The following is a 26231-nucleotide window of genomic DNA, read 5'->3' on the forward strand; positions in this document are numbered from 1 at the left end:
CAGTATTTCTACTATTTTCCATAGGAAGTATGAAGATTTAACTCAGAGATCTGCCTCTGTCATATTTGTAAACAATAAAATGTTCAGAAATTGTACCCTTGAGGTTATAAAGGTAAAAGCAATTAATTTTCTCAAGTTCATTTGGTTTAGATTGCACTATACTCTGAAGAGGACTTCCAGGGATCTATTTGGAGTAAATTTGAGGGCAGAATAGGAAAAAAATTACAATCTCAACATACTACCTATTCTAGAGTTTCTTTCCACTTATTCTGACCAAAATTATGAATTAACAGTCTGTTTTTGGCCTCATACTATAGATTGATTAAAAGTTTACCTGATTAGTTTGAAGCATGTAAAGAGTGACAGAATATCAAAACTAAATTTAATTGCACAAATGTAAAACAACCCACTAAACCCTTGAATATATTGGCATGTAAGTGGCAAAGCAGTCTACCTAGAATTATATCTTAAATTTATTACTGAAACAAAGATGTTTAGGTTTGGTCTTAAAGTTTACTTACTTACCCAATTTCTTCATTGTACATTAAATAGCCCACAAAACACAGTAGCCCTTTTGGCCTGTATGCAAAGAACATGTTTTGGTATTTGCTCCAGAAGAGTTTAGGTTCAAATTATGACGTTTTAAAAACAATGCTTTGTATGGAACGTAATAACTAGGGTTCTAGTTTGAACAAATATTTCAAGTACACAATGGAAATAAAAACTTTTTGGGCTCAAAGTGCATTTTACTCTTAAATTTTGAAAATTTACAAATCATTGTCAGAGAAGCTAAAGATAACAAAAGTCCTTTTAAAATAATGTACAACTTCTTGCCTCTTTCAAAAAACAAACAAAAAACATGTACTTGGCACCCTAGCTCTTAGAACTTCACCATTGACAATACTGAGGCCCAGTATGTTCTTCATAAAGAGGATCAGATGATTAATTTATTGTGCACTGGACAGTAACATTGCTTTCAAAGATGTCCTAAAAATGGCGTTTTCAGACATAGCACATTCCACAGGATCATGGCTCCAAGCTACTAAAGTATTTAAACTCAACTTGTAGTCTAGAATGATTTTTAGTTTCTCTAAAGGGGTACTTGAACTTAAATCTTCAAATACAGTTGAACTAGGAAACTATAACTCTCCATGTAAATGTTGCTCTTTACTTACATGTGTATCAGAGGCGGTAATTGTATCCCTACCATCTCCATTACAAGCAAAGTATTACTTTATCTGGGCTTATTTCATCGTCAGTGTCTGGGATTGTGGGTAACAGAGCAGATCGAGTTAGACCCCAGAATTTTTGAGGTGACATGTCTTTTTTGGTGGCTGTAAATTTCCATCCAATATGGCTCGCACAGATCCTACACTGGGCAACAGTCCAGGCATACCTACAAAATAATGGAAAGATACCAGCTAAGAAAATATTTCTATACCCAAACTTATCATAAACCTGTTAGAGGAAATTCAGTCAAATTTTAAGAATGTAAGCATTAAAATAATAAACTGGGCCCATAATTTAATCCAGAGTTACTTAAAAGAAATGTAAAAATATTTTCTCATTTGTGCATTTCATATGGTAATGTATAGCTTTTAAGTGGTCATGAATCTGATTTGATTTACTCTTAAACCTATGTTTAAATTTTCTCTCTATTGCACAGAGAACCTTGTTACTGTATTTCATTGGCTTTTCCTTTGTTTTGTACTGCAGTCACCTGTAGAAATATACACAATTTTGTCTGAGTTACAGTAGATGAGGCAGGGGGATGTTTCATGTAAGATTTTAAAACTACCATTATAAAATAAGACAGTCCAGAAGTATAAATCCATGGCACTTTTGTTAAGGTAAATCAGCCATGTAATTGCAACAATTTTCCCCTAGGTGCAGTATCTTACATTTAGCACAAGTCTGTAAGAAAGGTGCCAAATCGGAGGACAATCCCAGTCAGAAGGCCCTTAGTCCAGGACAGCGCCTTAGCCTGGCTTTTTCATTTTTGTTTTTATTTTTGGTTTTTTTGAGACAGGGTCTCACCATGTAGCCCAGGCTCATCTCGAACTCACAGTGATCGTCCTGCCTCAGCCTCCGGAGTGCTGGGATTACAGGCATGCGCCACCATGCCCAGCTAGCCTAGCTTTTTCAAAGTAAAAAGTTACCCAGAATTTGGGATGAAAAGATAAATCAAGCTCTTGAGGGTAACAGAGCAGATCTCTTAACAAATTCCCAACAACTCTTCCTAAGGTAACGTTAGAATCTCTGCGCTAAAAATATGCAAATGAAAAGAAAAGCCAGATTCAATGGTGTCTGTATCTCGTTAGTCTGTTAGTGCTTGGGAAACCCACTCTAGCTTTGTATTATCACAGAATATGATACACACATAGTTTTAGAGAATCATAAAGCAACTGACTTTCACAATGAGGTGACAGAAAAAAATAACTGGGTTAACTGTAGTAATTCAAAGACAACTAGAGTTGTCGACTTTTGATCTCTCTAATTTACATATTATAGAAAAGATTTTAAAGGTTTAATTGATTTTTCTAGCTATTCATGCACTACAGCATTTTAATAAAATTATGCATGCCATGCCTATTTTTACCACAACTGTAGCTGGACTTTTCTACTCAATTAGGTAAAATAGAAACAAAACAAAGCAACACCACTGATATATTACCCAGGAAACCAACTGTGCTCTGTAGAAGGCCGGCTTGTCAGATTCAAGTTGCAAGCTTTATACACAGTGAGTGTCTCGTGCACATATCCATGAGGGTTCACATAAGCAGCCATTGGCCCACATAAGGATAAACTAAAAGATCAACATAGAGGATAACATGAAAAGGAGAAAAAGTATAATTCTAAATGGTTAGGGTTTTTTCCTAAAGTTAAGCAATGAAGTATGAGCTAGTTTTAATCTTTCAGATAATTCCAGAACCTTAGTGTTAGAACAAAAGGATGGCAGACATCCCAGTTTTGTTCAGCTGAATATTTTCTATGATGACCCAAAGGGAAATAGTACTAATTTTAAAACCCTCCAGCGTATGTGTAAAGTTCTTATCTGATCAGTTCCTTACTTTGCAGACAGCAGTTTTTGTACCTTGTTGGTTTATAATTCTGATGGATTTATCATAAAGTAATTCTCAAACACTGTTACTGTGTTCAGAAACATGCCCTACTTTATATGACACAAATAATGACTGAAATACAACGCCTTATTCAGATTAGGCCCTTAATCACTAAGAAAATACTCTAATACTTAACATTTTCAACAAGAAATGGAAAACAGGTTTGTGTAGTTTTACTTTTACATGCTCCTTAATTATATTTTCTTACATATCCATTGTTACTGTGCATGCCCAAATTGGAAAATGGCCTTTCTCAAAAGTTAATTACCTTAATTTATTGAGTGGAGGGAAATAACAGAAAGCTAAAACACAGACTTGATCATAATTCTAAGGTAACTGGAGATATATTCAGAAGCATACTAAAAATAACATCTTACCTGAATATTTCATTTTTGGTTGTTATTTCTGTTTCCTGACATTGTTTACAGCAAAGGGAAGTACACTAAAATTTTTGAGAAAATTATCAGTGGAAAAAATTGGCATTCATTATTTAATTACATAGCTCAAGAAATTTCTCTAAGGCATGCCTCCCTGAGTATCATACTTTCCTGCCTGCCACTGAAAAACTTAGTTTTACTGGTAGAACAAGAAAAACTTTAAATCTGAGATCTGCTGAATATTCATTTATAAAACTAAATGACTTTCTAGAATTTTAAGACAGTGACATTACCAGAAAGTTCCATACTTTCCACAGGTTCATAAATGTATTCACATTTGAGAAATACAAAACTCAAGTTCCTATAGCATGATCCCAAGTGAAATGTTTAAATTTCACAGACTGTCCCTTCTAGGGGACTAGAAGTACTTCAGATTTGGAGTTTGTTCAAAGTTTGGAATATCTGCATACACTTGTTAAATATTCCTAACCCCAAAAAGGTGCATAGCAATGTTCAGTCTATACTGTAAAATACTTTTAATGTAAACAAGTAAAAAATTTAATTATGTGACTACATAACTGGACTTGAGGTTGCTTAGTGGTTCCAAGAGGACACTCTTCTAGCCTGAGGAAATGGTATTACAAACATATTTACTCACTTTATTCATAATGTCTAATTCGCAGCGAAGTCGTTGGATAGCACTACCAATTTTAAGGAGTTGAATTCGTAAGACATCATCAATAGGAAGACAAGCAGCTACTCTGTAAGAAAAATCTAAAAGACGTGGGATTTTCAGGTTTTAAACTTATGAATCAGATAAGCGTTTGATGACATCCTTTTGAAATAGAATAGTAAAATATATGAGCTATTTTCTTTTGATTAAAAATGGAATCAAGTTCATGTTTAAGTCACTTAAATGGTTATAGAGATTTTATGCCAATAAGGCAAGTCCTGGAGGTAGGGTCACTTATAAAGATACTTTTAAAGAACAGGGAAAAGACCAAACCATCTTTCTACCCTCAGGAAGTGTTTTAGAAAAGCACTTAAATGCAATTTGAGCTGCTTATGGAAAATTTGACTGACAGTATTCACAGAATATATTTTTCAACAGCTTAAAGTAGATGAAAAGTGCTTTCTATAATTAAAATATTAACCAATTTAACCAAAAAACTTGATTTTTGTCAGCTAGAAGAGTTCTTAAATTTCTTTTAGCAACACAGCAAGGCCAAAAGAAAGACACTTTCATACCTATTGGATTTGAAGGAAGAGAATCATCTTTTAAATTTTCATCCCATTCACGTAGCTGTTTCTTTATTCTATCCATTAAGGTTTCCTTAAAATAAAGCAGCCATACTAAAATTCAGACTTAATAAATGTTAGCTTTTCAACTTTTTTTTTTTTTTAGTAAAATGCTAATAAAGTAATAGGCTAATATGACATCAAGTTATTGCTATGTGATGAAATCTCAGACCCATTAGTCCAAACTTAGTGCTTCTGCAAAAATAACCAAGCCCTGGTTCCTTTCCTACAGCCAAAGTTATCTTCCCGTGCTTCCTTCCTCCCCAGGCTGTCTGTCCCAGGTGAACACACTTCATCTGGAAACCTCTATTCTAGGTTCTTGCTTGGATAGGGCCTCTTCTCCCTTTACAAAGCCTCTTCATTTTTTAGGAAGCATGCATGCCATTCCTGTCCAGTACAAATGACAGTAGCTCTTGTACACTGCACTAGCATTTGCTACCTATACATAACTTATGTGGCACTTATTTACTACTTACTATTCTCTTTTCACTGGTATTAAAAAAAAGTACTCTGATAGGGTAGGTCTGTCTCTGTATAATGACTCAAAAACGACTGCAGGACAGTTTCCTTTCAAAGTGTATATATCAGTAAGTACACCAAACCTACTTGTTTAATTTTCCTAAGACTTCAAACCTGTGGGTGAAATGATTCACTAAGGGAAATGAGTAATACTGGTTGAATGCCAACATGTAACTGCTGCTACTCTCATTTACTACAAACTTGAGAATTTGCCCCAAACACAAAGTGATAGAAAGAGAGCTTTGAACCTAACTTTTATCCAAAACCAAGATTCTCTGTGTGTGTTGTACTAATAGGGTTGAACCTAGAGCCTCACTGTATGCAAACGGAGCACTCTTTCAATGAGCTACATCGCCAGCCCTTAAACCCAAGATTCTTTAAACTATTCCAGCCACCTTCCTCTTGTGTGTTTCATAAAACATGATGATGACTAGTGTTAAATTTTGAGGAGCAAAATTTAATGGGTGCATTAGTAGACTAATTTGTAAGCAGGAGATAAAAGGGAATATTACTTATTTAGAGAATACTCGTAAGAATTTTCTACAATGAACACTCAACCCAAAGGGATTTCAGATGTTTCATAAACATCTCACATATTGCCCTTAACTTTCAAGACATTAAAAACTAAAAAAATATAAATGAGAAACAAAGAATATCCAGCAATACCTCTGACTCCTGCCTGCTGTTACTTTAAATATAATAAATGGCACCAGTTGTAAAAATAACAACATGAAACCTATTTTGTTTTAGTTAACCTTGATCATGACACAGTTTACCATAGATAGCAGCTTAAGGAAGTTACTTACAGCATCATATAATGAATATAGCCAGCGAGGCCATGAAGTCAGATTTGCACAGTGAAACTTTCTCTGAAAACAGAAAAATAAAAATCATTTAAAAAACTCCTAGAAAAAAGATAATATTGAGCAACATTTGGAAAAGATTTTGTAGATACTCCCATAACAAATGATTATCAGTCACATTTGACAGTCATGCTTTTATATCCTCATTCGTATTGAAAAAGTTCAAATATAGTCACACATCATTTAATAAGATACACTGTGAGAGATGTATTATACAGTGTTATGGCACAGGCATCACAGAAAGTGTTTACACAGAACTGGGTAGTATAACTACACACCTAGGCTACATGGTATACACCTTACTGCTCCTAGAATACATCCTGTGAAATATGGTACTGAATACTCCAAGCAACTCTAACACAATAAATACTTGTTTATCTGAACATAGAGAAGGTAGAATAAAAATATGATCTAAAAGAATAAAAACGATGCACCTGGATAGGGCACTTACCAAGCAAAGAGCATGCCAGACTCGAATTTGTTCCTAGTGGGTCAGAGAGAGTGGATGTGAGGGCCTTGGACCTTGCTCTAAACTCTTGTGGAGTTACACTTAGGCTTCTAACTTTATAAAATATTTTCAATAATGAGCTTAATGTAATTTTTCTACTTTATAAACACATTGTACAGATGTAAAAATATCTTTTTATGTCCTTATTTAATAAGCTTTGTTCTGTCTACAAACTAAGACACATTCAGTTCTCAGCACTGCAAAAAACAAAACAAAACAAAAAACAATAAAAAACTAGGACACACATAATGCTCTTAGGTTGCTTACACCAGCATAGCACAGCATGTAATGAATGATACTCTGATGCGCTCTGACATTACAAAAGTTAATTGACAGGAATAGACTTTTTGGCCCCATTACAATCTTACAAGACCATCACTGTACATGTGGCCCGAGCCCTCCATCACGGGGCATGTACTGAAAATTTCAAAGCTGATGACAACTCCATAAAACAAGGTTAATTTAACCTTTCAAAAAATGCAGACCTTCTATAATGCGCATATTAGGTGCTTTTATCCAAGTAACAGTCTGTGATAAAAAATTTGAATGCTTAAAGTTTTAAAAATTACTATAGTAAAAAGACCCTCCCCTCAATCTCAATATCCTACACAGAAATATTCACCTTTCATGTTCATTTTGATTTTGAGGAAGAGCTGCAAGTCTCACAATACCAGATCTGGTGAAAAAGGTGGATGAGGACCCTAATTTAATTTTTTATGAGTCTATTCACTTATTTTTAATCATTCCTTGTAAAGATACTACTCATCAAAGAGGATTTCCAGAACTTTAGAAAGTGGCAAGAATAGTGGGTAAGTGTGTTCAAAGCAAGGGGAAGGGGAAAAATACAATGTGTGTTTACTGAAATTTTTAAACATTCACTATATATTTGAATTACACTTTATATTATCTGGAGTGAAAAATCTAAGAATACATTTCAAAATGTCTTTGTGTAAATGTGATAGACTCTCAAAAATGATACAGTGGTCATATATTTGAGACTTCATAATTAAGTCCTCCACTTGCTAAATGCCAGGGAAAGGAGAAAATCAATTACATACCTCCTCCAACTTTTAATTTGGGATCCACATAAAAGCATTCCTAAGTCCACATAAAAATATGAATTGCGTAGCATTTCAGTATTTGATGGGAAAATTAAATGGTTATGTCAGTCCTCAACATATGTATTCAACATGCCAATAAATTTGAGGTTTACAATCATAATTTAAACTTATTTGGAGGAATAAAAGCACAAAAAAAATTTTTAAAGAAGCAAATATTCTATAGGATGCACACAAAAAAAGATGACTAGGACATATTGTACTGGTGCTGTTAACTGAAACAAACTGGACAACCTAAACATCAACATGATCACACAGTTAAGTACATTAGAACATTACCCGGGTATATTCCATGTAGTGGATCAAAGTGCAAACCACATTAAACCTACAGAATAAAAAATGTTCACATTGTTCTCAACAAATTCTACATGGTATAAGTGTATACTTTCACTGCAGTAAAAAATACATGATGCATGAAATGCTGAGGAAAAATAAGATCAGAATAAGAAAAGCAAGGTAAAGACCAAGTGAATAGGTACGAAATAGGGAAATCATATACATGAAGACTAAGAGAACCCGACAGTTATGAAATGTACAGAACTGTAATGTGCTGTACAGTGCACATGACTCACCCCACAATCTTATTCTAGTTATAGGGCAAAGCTAGAATCTTAAACAATGCTGGTCAGAAATAGGAACTTCCTTTGTCAAAGAAAATTCTGTCTTAAGTTGGAGTGTTTAATTTGGGATGTCTTTCAGGAGGACACAAAAATTGTTTCAAGTTATTTTAGGAGTAAAACAGACCTATCCTGAACAGCCCAAGAGACAGCTTACATCAATGGCTCCTTTAATGAGGAAAACTTGCTTATATAATCCTTTTCTGAAGCTACCCAAAAATGGCTTGGAATGGTCTTCTAGTACTATGTGCTCAAATGCTTTAACAGTTTAAGCCTGATGAGTCAAACCATAAAACATTTAAGTTACATTCCAATAAAGTGTGCTTTAAGATCAAATACCTAATGCTAAGAATTACTGTCACACTCCAATTAAAATCCTACCCAAAACACAGCAAATAATGATGACTATTTCAGTAGGTACAATGGCAACTTTTAATAATGTGGCAAAAACTTCACCTGTATCTCCATTTTAAAAGATTTTGGGGGGAGGTACTGGGGATAGAACGCAGGTCCTTGTGCTTCTGAGGCAGGCGCCAGAATCACGGAGCTAAATCCCCAGCCCCTCGATATCTCCATTTTAAAGAGAAGCACAGAAGGATAGTACATGTTGTCTAAAGTCATGTTAATAAATGAGGACATAGTCAGGATTTGCATACAAGGAGTCTTATCATTCATTAAACATATTCTGAGCAGCTAACCTGGTCAGGCACTGTTACTATGCCTCTGCAGATGTGATACTGCCAATGAATAAAACAGTAAAAGACTGAAATTATTGCCCCAAGGGCTTAGGTTTTAGTGTAACCCGACTGCTCTTTTGTCAAGCTTTGCATTACATGCATGGTCAGAGGCTTCCTCAAACTAATGATTTCCATACCATACATCATGTATATGTATGTATGTATGTATATGTATATATATATATATATACACACACACACACACACACACACACACACACATATAGATTACATATATGCATATATCTGTGCTTGTCTATCTGCTATTAGCGCCTAAGCCTCAGGAGAAGTTCAGAGCTAACCATTTCGCTCTAGTTCTCATTTACCAAATTCCTACTTGGTAAATGAAAGAAGAAAACAAACTGATGGGTTCCAGTTTAATTAAAGTTATTTATCATTTAAATTGGTGATACTAATATCATTTAGCCCTATATATGAACGCCTTTCTTCACATAAAGAAAATTTGTGATAATTAATTTCTTAACTTTTCACATTAGCTTTTCAATTTCACTGTACTTGAAAGACCCATGGAGTTTCACTTTTTTTTCCTGTATTGGTGAAAGGCAAAAGCTAAAGCTGTAGTTAGGCTTAAAAACTGAAGACGTTGATAATACATTATCTCTAGGTGACAGAATCATTTTAAGGACCTTTATTCCTGGTCTCAGTAGTAAATCCTTTTCCCAAAGTGAATATTACTACACTAAAATAGCAGTCATTGGTCACTTTTGTCTAAACTTTTTGACTAGTTTTAAATTTTTCTTCATGTATAACTTTATGAAGTGAGTCATGGTGTTGACAGTCTTGAAAAATGCCTAAGTTTTTAGAACTCATATCAACATGAACCAGATAGACAGGAGTCCTTTTACTCTGCCAAAAACCCAAATGGAACTGCTTGATTTCTAAGTAGAGCTTCCAGAATCTGTGAGGATAATCCAGAGAAAGGATTTCAGAGGTCTTACTCTAAAAAGGAGGGAACTGAGACAAGACTGTAGTTTGTTCACTGGTGGTGGCAGAACACATGGTATTGACCCTGACCCAGTGCACTGTTCTTGATATGTCACCTCCTATTTTCTATATAATTGGAATTTATATATGAATAATTTATTTTTCCTTTCTCTTTATCTTGATAATAGGTGCCAAATAAAATTACACTGTGACAGGACACTTTTTTCACTTTTTCTAACAAGTGATGGTCTTAGTACGAAAAATATACTTTAATGGGCATTTAATAAATTAATATTTTTACTTAATTTATGAATTGTCAGTGGTTCTAATAGGGTAAATACAAAGACTGACAAACCAACAGAGTACAATTAAAAATTTAAAAACATTTGGTCTGTGATAAAGGTGGCACCTCAAATTAATGTGGTAAATATAGACTTCAGAAAATGATAATGGGACAGTGATTTACAAAAAGTAGAAATACTACTAGGATAAACAAAATATGAATCCAAGCTTTCTGTGAAATCATTACATTAAAAAACAAAACAAAACAAAACCCCAAAAAACCAAAGGGACATTCCTTTCATGAGAAGTGATTTAAAGAAGCACTTAAAAAATAACTACATAAAAATTTTATTTCATCTACAATGTTTAGTTTTCACTAGCAAATGTTAAGTGTGTGGAAACATTTTCAAGATTAAATGAATACATCTCACGAAGACTACACTCCTAGATCCTTCAACTTTTCTGATGGAAAAGTATGTGGCATCACACATCAGCGTAAGTTAGGTTGGAACCATGTAAGCATCGCCTTTAGCTGTGACCTTCTAAACTACTCAGACAAGGAAACAGAAAACACATGCACTGCTTCTTTTTATGGTGGAATGTACAAGTCAGATGCCAGGAAATTCTATGAAGAGGAATGAAGTGACTTCTAGATTTTTGTCTAAAGAAAGTACTGTTTCACAGTTCAGCTCCACAGTCGCCCAGTGTCCAGCTATAAGTGTAACAAAACACTATATGCAGGGCTCCCACCAATTGTACCTGCCAGCCCTTTCCCAATCCTAGATTCTGGGTTTGCTGCACATGGGATAGCTCTAAAATGATCTCTTCAAAGCAGAAGAGTTTGTAGATCACCCTAGGTCCAAAATAGACTAATAATTTTTCTTGACTTAGTGATCTAGACCCCAAATTTCAGAGTTTAAAACACGCTGAGAGTTTAAACAAAGGAACTCTTTAAACAATCCGAAAATACACTATATAGTATGAAGGCATTTCCTAAACCATTTATGTACCATCTTCATTCTTCAGCTCCTTCTGTTTAGCCCTTGGTAACTTTTCAGAAGAAAATAAGAGAAGATGCGGGATAGTTTAGAATGGAGAAAAAAAAAAGACAACAAGGAAAGGTCATAGAATCTAGTCCCAAACAAATAACCTATGTATTCCTTGGTGTTTGCAAGCATCTTTCCTTTCTCCTGATGAGCCAGTGACAACAGCCCAGTTGCAAAAGGTAAATCCTGAATTCAGTGTAATTGTGCTGTGGTGCTTTTACCACAGAATGGGAAGATTTTAATCAGTAATTCACACAAAAACTTACAGTCTGTCTTATTTGATTAAATTCAGGCTTAAGATTGTAAGATCCTATAAGCATGATACAGAATTAGTTATACAGTACATTTTTCAATTATAAACTATAGTTGTTTGTAAGTTTGCAAAGAGGAATTACTTTAAGATTTTTAAATAGTTAAAAAGTTTTATTTAATTTTTTGGTACCAGGGATCAAACTCGGGACCTTGTGCTTGCGAGGGAGGTGGCGGAACCACTGAACTAAATCCCCGGCCCCTAAAAAGTTTTAATCACCCATTCTGGTATGGAAGAACTACTGTATAAATTTAAATATTAATACCTCCTAAAATATCTAATAATTGAAATAAATATGTAAATACTGAGATGAAACAAAGAATATCCTGATACAGTTACTTTGCCACATAATTATTTCATCAGCAAACCAATGCCAAATACTGTTAGATAATACCTGATGTAAATTCTAAAACCACTCTTTGGAGCCCACCTATTAAGGAGCTCTCGCTGTATTTTTAACAGTCATGTTTAAAGTTACTATGGCAATAAAATTTCTCAGTATTGTACTGTTAAAAGAAATAGGGGACAGGTGGGCGTCGTGGTGTACACCTGTAGTCCCAGCATTGGGAAGGCTCAGACAGAAAGATTGCTAGGAGTTTGAGGCCAGCCTAGAACACAGAGTGACTTCAAGACCAGACTGAACAATGTAGCATCTCCCCCACTTCAAGTATATGTAAGACTTTACAGATATACAAAATTCCCTACAACTTAAGGCAATATCAGTATTAAACCTTAAAACAAAATTATATTCCTGGTTTTTGGGGAGTTTCAACAGTCTACACCTTTTATTATAATCTTAGAAGCACTCATTAAAAACACACTACTGTGTAAAACTGATCAAATGAATCTACCAAGATATCTATAGACCCTCTGTCAGTTACAAGCCTGACACCCATCAAAGCCCCATGCTACACAAAGTTCTCTCTGAAAACTGAAGGAATTATAGTACATTAAAAGTAACAGTGTAATGAAGAGACTATCAGCCCTCCTTCATGACTAATATAGCTACTTTATATTAAATTAGGACCTTACGTTTCTATATGAAAATTTAAAACCCTCACTACCTGAAAGTAAGGTATGATTACCAAAGGATTTTCATCATTACAAAGGAAACTGACTTGGAATATTTTTAGAAGATAAATCTCAAAAAACATCTAAATTTATAAACTAGTAAACTTTTTCTTTAGGCAGAAAACATTAATAGTAACGATTTCACAAGATACATATTACACATGATTAGAAAGAACCTTCATTTTTTGTTTTCCTAAAAGGAAATATGACTGCGAAAAGGATGCAACTAAGAATTAATGGCTAAAAAAGCAACACTTTCAAAGATCACCAAGTTTCAGGTCAATTTTTGTGAGTCAATAACATGATATAAAACAAAAGACAAAGTGTAAGGACCTGCCTTTGATCCCTGATACAAAAAAAAAAAAAAAACACTTTACTTTTTTACTTCCACTTGTGCTACCTCAAACCAGCCCTCCCAGCCCTCTCCCTTTAAAGTAATATATGTTTATGGCTCAACAGCCAAACACACGGTCTGATCACAATTTAGTAGATTCCTAATTAAAAGTCATAAGCTATTAATACAAAACTGATAAGCATAACATTAAAAATACTTTGTGATTACTATGGCTCAAAACTTTTTCATAAATAGCTGCCTCTGAAGAAGAATTTGGATTGATGTATTTCAAGCCCTAAAGGAAAACAAACGGCCTCCAACACAGACTGATGTACCCAGCAAAACTATCTTTCAAAATTGATGGAGAAATAAGACACTGTCCTGACAAAGAGCACCTTAGCAACTTCATGAATACCAACCAGCACTCCAAAAAATTTTAAACAATATCCTAGGAGAAGACAATGAGGCTCACAACCCCAGGAAGCCCAGCAGAATGAATCCATCAGGTTTGACAAAAAAATTAAACACAAAGGGGGAAAATCCAACAAAAGCAAAAGTCATGACAAGGATAAGTCAATACATATCAGTTATAACCATGGATATTAATGGTCTCAATTCACCAATCAAAAGAAATAAGACTGGCAGAATGGGTCAAGAAGCAAGGTCCAATAATATGTTGCATACAAGAAACAAAGTTATTTCAAAAAGAAATTCAGACTGAAAGTTAAAGGGTAAAAAACAAAACTCCATGCAACATGAACCCCCCAGAAAGCAGGAGTAACTATCCTCTTTGCAGATCAAGTGGATTTCAAACCACCACTGATTGAGACAAAGAAAAGACACTACATCCTTGGGAAAAATCCAAGACGAAGACATGACAATCATAAATATATATATATATGTACGAAACACTAGTGTGCCCAACTATATAAAACAAGTGCTAATAGACATAAAAAATCAAATAAGCAGTAACACAACAGTAGTGGGAGACCTCAATACTCCACTGTCACAAACAGATCAACTAGACAGAAAATAAACAATGAAGTAGAACTCCATCAAACTCTTGAACAAATGAACTTAAAAAGATGTTTACAGTGTTCCACCCAACAAAATCAGAATACACATTCCTTTCAGTTGCACATGGGTCATTCTCCAAAATAGTTCACACACTTGCTCACAGAACATGTCTAAGTGCAAAGGAACTGAAGTGATCCCCAGAATATAATCAGACCATAGTGAGATGAAATTGGAGATAACAGCAAAAGAAACTGCAAGAATTTTACAAACACATGGAAAGTGAACAACATACTTCTGAATAACTAATGGGTCTCAGAAATCAGACAATTCCAACAATTAAGTGACAATGACAATACAACATATCAGAATGTATGCGACAAAATGAAAGCAATCTTATGAGGGAAGTACACAGCAGTGAATCGCATATTAGGAAAACAGAGCAAAGCTGAATTAAACCTGATGCTGAACCTCAAGCTTCTAGAAAAAGAACAAAACAAACCCAAAGCTCACGCAATGGAGGAAATTATAAAGATCAGAGTAGAAATCAATGCAATGGAGACTAAGAGAATGATACAAAAAAAAAAAAAAAAATCAACAAAGCCAAGAGTTGGTTCTTTGAAAGAACAGACAAAACTGAAAAACCCTTAGCCAACCTTATCATAAAAAGGAAAGAAAAGGCCCAATTCCATGCAATTAGGAATTAAAAGGGTAAAATTACAATGGACCCAGCAGAAATCCAGAAGATCATCAGTAACTACTTTGAGAACCTTTACTCCAGTAAGATGGAAAATACAGAAGAAATGGACAGATTCCTCAATTCATATGAATAACTAAAGTTGAACGAAGATGACCTAAAAATTCTAAACAACCCAGTATCAATCAATGAAATTTGAAAATGTAATTAAAAACTCACCAACTAAGAAATCCCCAGGCCCTGATGGCTTCACTGCTGAATTCTACAAGACACGTAGAGAGGAACTACTGCCACTATCGTTTAAACTCTTCAATGAAAATGAAAGGGAAGCAGTACTCCTAAATTCATTCCTGCAAGCATCACCTTGATCCCCAAAGCAGAGAAAGACCCAACCGAAAAAGAGAACTATAGGTCAAACTCACTAATGAACAGAGATGCAAAAATCCTTAATAAGATACACGCAAATAGAATGCAGAAGATCAAGAAGATCATACACCCTGATTAAGTGGGATCATCGTAGGGATGCAGGGATGGCTCAACATATGCAAATTAATTAATGTAATACACTATGTTGCTACAGCCAAAAATAAAGATCATATGATCATCTCAATAGCTGTAAAAAAAGCATTTGACAAAATCCAGCACACATTCATAATAAAAACCCTACAGAAAAGTGGAATAGATGGTCTCTACCTCTATCTAATAAAAGCCACCTATGAAAAACCAACAGCCAATATCATACTAAAATGGTCAAAAACTGAAATTCTTCACACTAAAATGAGGAACAAGACAAGGATGTCCACTATCACCACTCCTGTTCAATATAGTTTTGGAAACATATGCTATAGCAATTAAACAGGCCGGGGATTTACCTCAGCAGTTCGGTGGCCTGCTTTGCAAGCGCAAGGACCCAAGTTCAATCCCCAGTACCAAAAAAAAAAAAAAAAACAATTAAACAAGAGAAAGAAATAAAAAGATAGGAAATGAAGAAGTTAAATTGTCATTATTTGCAGATGACACAATACTCTATTTAGATTACCACAAGAACTCCACCAAAAGTCTTCTAAGACTTAATAACTAAATTCAGTAACATAGCTGGATACAAGATCAACATACAAAAATTAATACCTTTTCTGTACACAAAAAACAGACTCACTGAGAAACGGGCAATCAATTCCTTTTACAATAGCATCCAAAATCGAAATACCTAGGAATCAACCTAACAAAAGAAAGCAAAGACTTCTACTCTGATAACTACAGCACTCTGAAATAAGAGACTGAAGAGGATATCAGAAAATGGAGAGACATCCCTTGATCCTGGGTAGGAAAAACAGTGAAAATGTCCATACTTTCAAAACTGCTACACAGATTCAATACAATCCCAATTGAAATCCCAGCAGCATTCTTCACAGACCTTGAGAAAACCAAAAATAAAGCCCTAGAATAGCAAAAGCAAGTCCAGGCAACAAAGTGAAGTTAAGGGGAATATCACAATTCCCAACTTAAACCTATACTACAAAGCAACTGTGATAAAAACACATGGTACTGGCAATGAAACAGATCTGAGGACCAGTGGAACTGATTAGAAGATGCATAAATAACTCCAGACACACTCAACCACCTCATCTTTGACAAAGGATCCAAATACTCTCACTGGAGGAAAGACAGTCTTTTTAATACATGGTGCTGGAAAAACTGGGTTTCAACTTGCCAAAGATAAAAACTGGACTCACCATGCACTAAACTAAAACTGAAATGAATTAAAGATCTAACTATTAAACCAGAAACACTAAACTGGCTGGAAGAGAGAGGTTAGGTAGAACTCTCGAAGACACTGATATAAGGAAAGATTTTTATGAACAAAACCTCAAGCTGCCCATGAAGCAGCAGAAACAATCAACAAGTAGGATGTCTTCTTATAAAAAGCTTCTGCACAGCAAGAGAAATGACCGACAGTGTGAAGAGACAACCCACAATACGGGAAAAAATTTTCACCAGTTCTTCCTCAGACAAAGGTCTACTATTTAGAATATATAAAGAACTTTAAATAATCAGACCTCAAATTTAAAGACTCAACCCAAAAATGGACATCTGAAATCAACAGACTTTTCTCAACGAAGTAGAATAGCACATAAACGTGAAAAAATGTACATCATCACTGTTATTTGAGAGATGCAAATGAAAACAATGCTGAGATTCCATCTTACCCCAGAAATGGTTGCTATCATGAAATCAACCAATAACAAATGCTGGCAGTGCTGTATGGAAAGAGGAACCCTGCTCCACTGCTGGTGGATGTGTAGACTGGTGCGACCACTATGGAAATCAGTATGGAGATACCCCAAAGAAGGAGAATTGGAAGTTGCATTTCACCTAGCTATTCCCCTGCTAGTTATCTTCTCCAAAGAATTAAAGAACATACCACATGTTCACAGTAGCACAATTTGTAATAGCTAAAACTTGGAAGCAGCCCAACTGCCTATCAATGGGAAACTGAATAAAATGTGGTTCTTTTTATAAAATGGAGTACTACTCAGCCATAAAAAATGAGAAATTACAGACATTTAGTTAAGTGGATGCACAATGAGGCGATACTCTAAAGTGAAATAAATAGGACACACATGTAAATACCAAGTATTTTCTCTAGTTTGAGAAACAAAGTGTAAATAAGGACTAAAAGGTATAATAACGTGAAACAGGAAGAAAAGGGACAAAGGGGAAGGGGAAATGCAAGGGGTAGGGGAAAGGAAAAAAGGGTATAGAATTAATATGATAAAATGAAAAATAATGGAAAAAAGTCTAGATAGGGAGGGAGGGAGGGGTTGAAGGGATGTCAGGGGGATGGGGAAAAAAAAAGAACCAAGATTGATTATGTAAAGGTACAAATTTCCAACAATGAATGACTGTATTGTATATCTTAAATGTACCAGTAAAATTAATTTTAAAAAATAGCTGCCTGTGAAATTTTTAGATACCCTAGCTATGATCAAATGCAGCTACGTGTCTGGGGAATGAATCATGAGTGTTGTTTTTGATTCTTAAAACAGGAAAAATCAACCTGTCTTAATTTTTTTGAAGATGCATAAAAAATTAGTTTCTCACCTTCTGGTATTTCTGCCACCATTTACATGAATATTGGTCTTCCCATGAGACAGGTTTTGAAGGAAATATCTGGCACTTATTGAGTGATTCTAACTGAACTGCAGACATAGTTGAAGGCAAAACACATTCAGGAAGAATTTGCACTTTAGCTTGCTGGATTCTAAAATAAAGAGAACCAAGCAGGGTGTTCATTTTTAAGATAAACTAACTGAAACAAGTGAGTTTCTAAACACTGAAGGTAATTTTTAATATGGTAACTTTCTAAATTTTCTCTTTTAAACATTCACCGAAAGCTAATAAAAGAAATTTTCAGAAATAACTCATAAATCACACCAAAATTAATAGCAATGATAACATACAGCATGGATTTCAATCTCATTGTGGACTTGAAAGGAAAATCTGTTATTTCAGATAAGCAGTCATAGTTTTGTTTTTTAAATCATCATTCAACTTACTACTTCTTGACCCTTGTAAGTTAATTCTATAGACTACTAGAACACCAAACCTCCCAGCTGCCTCATTCTCTATGCTACCTAAACCTTATACCCATTCTTTCCCACATATTATCCTACCTGAGGAGTAGGTAAATGAAGGAGAAAAAAACCAAAACCAAACCAAACCAAAACAAACCTATTTACATGGATAGTTAAAATAAGACTGGAGGACTACATGTGCCTTTATCTCTACATGCACTCCTCTCATTCTCAAAAATTTAATTTGAAATTTTAATCAAAGAATGCATTATATTTTTTCTTAAAATTGTTTAAGCTGTTATGTTAAAGTCATCACTTCCAAAATGCAACGAGAATATTATAACTGGAAATATCACAAAGTAATGTAAATCAGCTACCTTCCTATGAAGCACCATTTCTCATTTAGTATACCTTTTTTTTTTTTTGGTTCCGGGGATCGAACTTGGGACCTTGCACTTGCCAAGGCAGGCAGAGGCACCACTGAACTAAATCCCCTGCAGTGTAACTTCTGAAATGAAGATTATATAATATCCATATGCTAGAATGAAATACTTTTCAAATGATAAAATCAAATACATTAAGAGTCTGCTTCAATTTTAGCTATTTTGAAGACTTCTAAAGCAGTCTTTCATAATAACCATTCTTGAGCCACAAAGTTATGAAACTAATATTCCTACTCATTAAATCAAAATAGTTGAATGTGCTAAAATATTTAAGTTTAACTTGATAATATCAGAATCACTCCACTAACTTCATTTCCTTGCTGGCATGCTCATTAAAATACTCAGAAAGTTTATGTGTCCATGACTTTGGAAAATATTTTTAAAAATTGACTATGTTCAAACTATGGCCAAATATCCACGTATTATTTTATCATTAAATACAAAAAACTTCAATTTTTATATACCTGATGAAGTCAAATACCTTCATAATTATATTCTTAAAGTAAAAGTATATACCATTTTTTGGAGGCTTTTAGCAATCTGATTCGTAAAGTTATCAGTAACTGAATTAAGTATTATGCTTTACCAAGCCATTTTAAAACTTTATTATGATAAAAGTATACATGTTATGGAACCAGTGGCTTAGAAATCATGGTATTAATTTGTCTGCTGTTGGGACTGCTTGGCAGGATTAAGTGACATCCATTTTCCCTGTTCAGCATGCCCAGAAGCTGCTGGGTACATGCAGTTCTGGTGGTTCTCTGAGTGGCTGAGTTTTGTTTTTAACATAAGGTAGTTTTCTTTTCTTTTCTTTTTATTTAATTTTGGAGACAGGGTCTCACTATGTAGTTGAGACTGACCTGGAACTCACTATATAGCCCAGGCTGGTCTCAAATTTACAGCAATCCTCCCACCTCAGCCTCCCAAGTTCTGGGATTACAGGCGTGTGCCACCATGCCCAGTGGTAGTTTTATTTCTTACCAACCTGTTCATGGCAATTTTTTTTATGTGTGTGTGTGACTATAGCAACATAATTTATATAAATGTTAGAAAAACAAATGAAATGTGAGTATAAAACTGTCTCAATAAACATTAAAACCTCCTTTTGAGTTAGGCAGAGAGAACTCTAATAGGAAAAGAATTGCACAAATATGGAAGGAATCTGCACTGAAGTCACCTTTTGATAACTTTAGCATCTCTAAAGACATGTTTATAGGATATGAAACTTTTTTGACTAACAGTTATTTATCTAAATCATGACAGGGCTTCTCTCATCATTTCAAGAGGATGTTAATCCCCTCTTCCTGTCTACATACTATGAAATAGGAATTTCTGAAGAGACCTATACTGATTCAGTTTTATCTTTTTTATTTTAAAAGTATGTGCATATATTCAGGTATGACAAAGGAGACTTTTAGAAAAAAAAGTTACTGGGCATGAATATACATTTATATAAGCAGCATCATTTAGAAAAAAGAAAGATGGATCTTATATACTTTACTGGACTATTATCTCCACAGTTTCTTTGATTTCATCATTTTAAATGAAGGTGTTTACAGGACTAGGAGGTAATGGAACCAGAAAAATCTCACTCCACAGAAGCCTGTAAATTGAGATGTATTTTTTGGGGGAGGCCTTCAAATAGCAGGTCTAGAAATTCTTAAGAGATAATATAGCCTTTCCAGGTCTTTTTGGCCCTAACAGACATTAATCTTCACTATACTCAAACTATATTCCTCAATCTGTTTTTAGTGTTAGTGATTTGCTGCCATCTTGTGTTCAAAAGTGTTTTCCCACAAGTATCCTCAAAGTCAACATGGTTTGAGAAATAAGTTTTCTGAAATAAATATCACTTCATGGTTTCTGGAAAATACTATTCAAAAATAATCAAAATTGTCTATGTATGTGGATATGAAGTACTTTAAAAATGGCACCGTTAGCAAAATCCAGTTATAAAACAAAGGCTTATTACCACAATGCAGAGCCCTCAGATCTTTCTTACATTCACATGACATTTATGGTCCTAAAGGTAGAACATAAGTAAGTCCTAGTCACTGTTCTCAAATAGGTCATCTATCGAGAGGCAGACATGATACCCTTTAAGGGCTTGTGGGAGCTTGCACAGTGAGTGTCCTGGAAAGTATTAGGAATCTCTAAGAGTTCTGGCAACCCCATCCACATCACTCCATCCAGTAGTCTCTAGTCCAAAAAGTTGCCTGACTCATCTACAGTTTCATGATTCAGTAACTTACGAATACCCACTATGTTAACAAGCAAACAAGTTCCTACCCTAATTCAGCTGACAATCTTTTAAAAATTTTAACACAAACCAGAAAAACCTTGTATTTTGAAGATTACAAGTGTAACAGAGGTCTGATGAGATATTTCACCCAATTCACTAGTAGAGGTAGAACTCAAGTATCTCTATAAAACTTCATAAGTGATTTGTATACACCAAAGAGAACCAATCCTGTAAAAGGTAACATCCAATGATGAGACAAATGCTTTTCCTAATTCATTTGCTGTATTTTTTTAAGAGGATAAAGTAAGGTGAACTGGATTTTTTTAAAAAATGTGGTATTCTTTGATTTTATGAAAAACCAAATTAACTGGGTGAAAATGAGTAACTAAAAATTGTATACTCAGGGAACTTCTACACTATGTAATATTCAGAGAGAATAAATATTTATTATCACTTGTGTTAGTTGTATCTCTAGATGAAACAAAATTCACCCTTCAGAGAGGCAGTAAATGTACAGTTCAGACAAAGCATGTGGCAGATGTAAACAGCTTGACTGCCTACAACACACCTGTCCTGGGGAGCACAGAGCGAGCTCAGGAACCTCTGGCCTCCCCACCCTTTTATGCTTGGAAGGGAAATCTTCAAACCCAAAGAATCTATGCCCTCAATGACACTTCTCTTTGCCTTTAGACTACTGTTCTCAAACCTGGGGGATACTGAAATGCTGCTGCCTCAACCTAGGCTAGCTAAATCACTCTTTGGGGAACTGGAGATGAGGTTGGGACTCAAGTTTCTAGAGTTTTAAAACTTTTCTAGGTAATTCTGAAGCACACAAATATTAGAAACCACTGGACTATACCTCATAAGAGTAAGAAAACAACTAATAAAGTTGGAAAATATAATGGATCAGTAAGTTAGAAAAACTGAAAGAAAACAACATTTCACTATAAGATGCTCACAACGCTCTAAGATACATGTTATTTCTTACCCATCTGACTGTGTTCTTAGCTCAAGGACTTTGAACCTTTGTCTTCCAACTGCTTTCACTTTCACTATTTCAATTCCAAAGTCTTGCTCTTCTCTGTAGGCATATATCTCTGCTGTTGTTCCAAACTGTGCTTCCCTTTCCTGTATATTACTTCCAAGGTAAATTTTTAAAGGATAAAAATTTTGAGCATTTTTAAATATGCAAAGATGACAAAATCAGTACACATAGAAAAACAATATATAGCAATCAACATTCACAGCAAAGCTAGTACAATTTTACTTTAAATATCATATGGAGAATATACAAGGATGCTTCAAGATATAGTTAGGGCACTTTAGGGAAAGAACTGATTCTTAGTCACTGAAATCATCTAAGAACAAAAGTCTTTAAAAATATTCTCCAAACCAAACATCCCTTCACTTTGTTAAGCCATCATTTCTGCTGTTAATTAGCAGATCTGTACTGGGGTGGGAACTTCCTGAATTTGTTTCCTGACTCTTCCACAGATTTCCTCCATGTGCTACCAGATACTTTAAGTTCAGCTTCAGTTTACACAAGTTTGTGCTGGTACAACTTACGAATTTTGAGAAAGGAAAAGAAGAAATCACTGTTTTGGAAAATTAATCCTTTACATTGCAATACAAAAGCCCCATTTTTGTTTAAATAAAGACAGTTCTTAAAACTACAAACCTAGAAATGTTTTTCATCAAGTATTCATAAGTAAAAAATCTTCAAGAATCTGAAGGTCAGGGCCGGGGGTTAGCTCAGTGGTGTTGCTGCCTGCTTTGCAAGCACAAGGTCCCAAGTTCGATCCTCAGTACCAAAAGAAAAAAAAAAAAAAGGAATCTGAAGGCCAAACTGTGAAGATGAGTCTGGCTTAGATGGTAATGAAAATAAAGATATTCCAATTTGTATTTGCAAACTTCTCCCCAACAAAATTCTTTACCTCACTTTCTTAACTTGTCTGTCCCATAATGCAAAATTACACTCCTATTTGGCTTCAGCAGTGACCTCTGCTGCAACTGCATAGGAGATCAAATGCATTCAGCAAATTTAGTATTTTACCTGTATGCAAGAACGGCAAAAGTTCTATCTTTCTGAATTAAATTCCGCACCATACTGACTTCCTGAGGGCTAAAAAGCCGTAGAGGTAGAGTCTGCCCAGGAATCAGGATCATCATCACCTGTGGCAGAACTGGAATCACTTGACAACTGTCATCATCATGCAAAGTCCGGCCGTGAAACTCTTCCATGTCCGCACCCAGGTACTGTTCAGGAACACAGACACAATGTCGTGACTGATGCACAATACAATGCCAATTCAATAAACTAATCAAGTTAGATTCAAAGACAGGGTACAAATCTTATTTATATAATAAACCTGGTATATCAGCATACTAGATCCTAATTTTTCATCTAATATTTACTGTTAGAAGTAAAATTTTCCAATCTTTTATGAAGAATCACTCACCTACAAATTCAAGAAACTTTTGTAGATCAAAATGTCTTATTTCGGGGCCGGGGATGTAGCTCAGTGGTTCCACTGAGTACCTTGCAAGCACAAGGTCCTGAGTTCGAGCCCCAGTACCAAAAAAAAAAAAAAACAAACCAAACTTCTCCAAGATGTCTTATTTTGACCAAGATTAGAAACACTTCTATGTCCAAATGTCACAAATGACATTTATAAGATGTTAACATGTTCAATAATACTCCAGAACTTAGTATACTTAATAGCTCAATTACCAACAAAACTATAAGGGTGACAATTCCTAAGACTTTTACTAGAATACAGTATTAGACTGTTTAAAATTGTTTATGTTTACCTATCGGAACATAGCTCATATTCTCACCCAGTCATAGTATTAAGCTACTAAAACAAAACTAATGTTGTATTTTACCCCTTGCAAAATAATCCATGTTCTTATCCACAATTTCTAGTATGAGGTAAAGTCTAAAAATACTTAAATCAGTCTACTTCTGTTTAGAAAACTTTAACATGTCTATTATATTAGATCAATTACAAAATTACATACTGTATGTGAGGTTGGCAGACTTGTGTCAAAATTTATGATGTTTGGCTTTTTGGTTTCTTTGCTGTCCTGGTCTTCAACTTCCATTTCATCATCATCTTCACTCTCTGCTGCAGGAGTAGAATTTAAAAAAAAAACAAAAACCAACAACAAATAATGTGATGAATAAAAATGCCTAATCTATGTCCCATTTGAAAGGCACCATTCCTTCTTGAGAAAAGGTGTTTTTCTAAATATATATATATTTGGTAATCTCCCAGTACTGAGAAGACACAGCTAGAAGGCTAGGCTCCGTTTTGTTAAAATCAACTTTTTATAGAAAGTTTAAAATTTGCAGAAATGTTGGAAAGATAGCATGGTGTGCCTATATATCCTACTTCTATTTACCACTCTAGTTTATATTTGTCACAACTAAGGAATCAGTGTTGGTACATTACTATCAGCTAAATCCCACATTTTTTTCCTGTTAAGTTGTTAGTCAATCTCCTTTTTCTGTAACAGGATCCTCTCCAGGATACCACATCACATTTACCTGTCATGGCTCTTCACCTTCCTCTGGGTACGTGTGGTTTCTCAGACTTACATTGGCTTTGAAGGCCTTCACCATTTTGAGGAGTACCAGGCAGGTATTTTTTACAGCATCCCCCCAGTGAGTATTTGATTAAGGTAATTCTCCTGGTTAGACTGAGGTTATGTGTTTTGAGGAGGAACAGAAGAGAAGTGAAGAGCCATTTTCATCACATCATATCAAGGGTACATCTTGTTAACCTGACTTAACCACTGCTGATCTTAAGTTGGCTGCAAAACATTTTTCAGGTTCCTTTACTGTAACCTTACTTTTCTCCTCCTCTCACATGCACTTTTTGAAAGCAAATCACTAGGTGCCACCCACACCGAAGAGCATTACAGGGGAAATACCTACATAAATTATTTGAAATTCTGTACGGGAAATTTTCCTCTTCTCCCTTGCCAGCAATTAATTTTGACACCCCCCAAAATACATTCCACTGACTAAATCTAAACTTCCTTATTTGAAAAATGACAGGCTTGAACAAGACAATCTCTGTTCCTTCAAATTCTTTAAATAGTTCACAAATGAGAAAAAAATAAGTAAGAAAAAGATCTGTTAATTAAAATTTAAAATAAGTATCATTACAATCTAGCACAAAGAATTTCATACCATTTTTCCAGGACACTACTTCTCTGGCTGTCACTATAGCGTTAAAAAGTGAAATGTTTGCAATCAGTTTCATTTACAGATTTTGCCCTGTAATATTAAATTTAAAAATAAAATTGACATGAAGCATAAAATATATTTAAAGGAAATTCTTAGAAAGCTTGCTCCACACTTTTTTTTTTTTTTTTTTTTTAAGATTATGAACATCAAGTGGATCTACTTTAAAACCTAATGTCGTCTAATGATAGGGATCAAAGTCAGAAAAAGCTACGGTATTGTATAAGAGATGGTGTTCTATTAAGTGGTATTCTGTCATTATCATGCCAGCTACAGGTGATTTCCTATTGCAGACCAGTGATTCTGAGCCAGGGATGATTTTGCCTCTCAGAGGATATTTGGAAAGGTCTGAAGATACTCTGGTTGGGACAAGCAGAAGAATGCTGTTGGCAATGCAGAGTAGATGGCCAGGCATGCCGCTAAACATTCTCACAAGAAAGAATTCTCCAGCATGACTTACCACAAAAACATCAAGGATAGAAACACTGGCCTAGACGAATGATAAAGACTTAATGAATCTAATTTCTCTGACTTCCCTAAGTATTTTTAAATTCCCCAAGTAAACTTCTAAACACATAAAATGTCATTACAAATCAGTTGTTTTTCTTTTGTGCAAATTATTTAAATCAAACTGTCTCTTCTTAGGTTCCTGACAGAAAACACAAATGTTTTCTGCATAGCAGGTGCCTAAGACTTCCTATTTATTCTTCTGAATTCCTAGATATAAGGCTTTATCAAAGAGAACATAATTATTTCAATTTATATGCAAATAATCAATGGTCTAACACTTCATACCTATTTTTAACTAAGAACACAAGTTTCACCAACAGAAAAAAACTAAATTGATGAGAAAAAAATGT

General features: G+C 34.7%; 2 protein-coding genes across 6 annotated transcripts in view; one reads left to right on the plus strand and one right to left on the minus strand.

Annotated features, from left to right (window-relative positions):
- Trnt1 (tRNA nucleotidyl transferase 1) overlaps positions 1 to 25958 on the plus strand; it is a 95136-nt gene extending 69178 nt beyond the window's left edge. The window contains exons 11-12 of one of the 5 annotated variants that reach the window (XM_033757096.1): positions 24639 to 24696; positions 25642 to 25958. In XM_033757096.1, the coding sequence (XP_033612987.1) occupies positions 24639 to 24696; positions 25642 to 25826 (243 nt within the window). In that variant the 3' untranslated portion in view covers positions 25827 to 25958. Of the gene's footprint in view, positions 1 to 24; positions 1405 to 2632; positions 2708 to 13403; positions 13540 to 22613; positions 22708 to 24638; positions 24697 to 25641 lie in introns of those variants that run through there. The other 4 variants (XM_010629946.2, XM_010629947.2, XM_010629949.2 and 1 more) reach the window with 4 other exon arrangements.
- Positions 13 to 24250, minus strand: Crbn (cereblon). The gene is made up of 10 exons (XM_019208304.2): positions 24141 to 24250; positions 23173 to 23375; positions 22108 to 22257; positions 17962 to 18121; positions 6124 to 6186; positions 4748 to 4832; positions 4158 to 4273; positions 3500 to 3564; positions 2675 to 2806; positions 13 to 1396 (listed from the first exon to the last, which is right to left on the minus strand). The coding sequence occupies exons 1-10, from the start codon at positions 24222 to 24224 to the stop codon at positions 1216 to 1218; spliced, it is 1239 nt and encodes a 412-aa protein (XP_019063849.1). The 5' UTR covers positions 24225 to 24250; the 3' UTR covers positions 13 to 1215.
- Positions 25959 to 26231: the final 273 nt, after the last annotated feature.

Source organism: Fukomys damarensis, unplaced genomic scaffold (assembly GCF_012274545.1).
Source record: "Fukomys damarensis isolate Sample0158 unplaced genomic scaffold, DMR_v1.0_HiC HiC_scaffold_28, whole genome shotgun sequence".
NCBI classification, from domain to species: Eukaryota; Metazoa; Chordata; class Mammalia; order Rodentia; family Bathyergidae; genus Fukomys; species Fukomys damarensis.

Coding starts and splice junctions, on each gene's coding strand:
- Crbn (XM_019208304.2), bottom strand. CDS start 24,224: ATGGAAGTTGAAGACCAGGACAGCAAAGAAACCAAAAAGCCAAACATC. Junction 6,187..17,961: donor GGTGGCAGAAATACCAGAAG/GTGAGAAACTAA, acceptor TTCTGTTTTCAG/AGAAAGTTTCACTGTGCAAA. Junction 4,833..6,123: donor TATATTCATTATATGATGCT/GTAAGTAACTTC, acceptor CTTTATTTTAAG/GAAACCTTAATGGATAGAAT.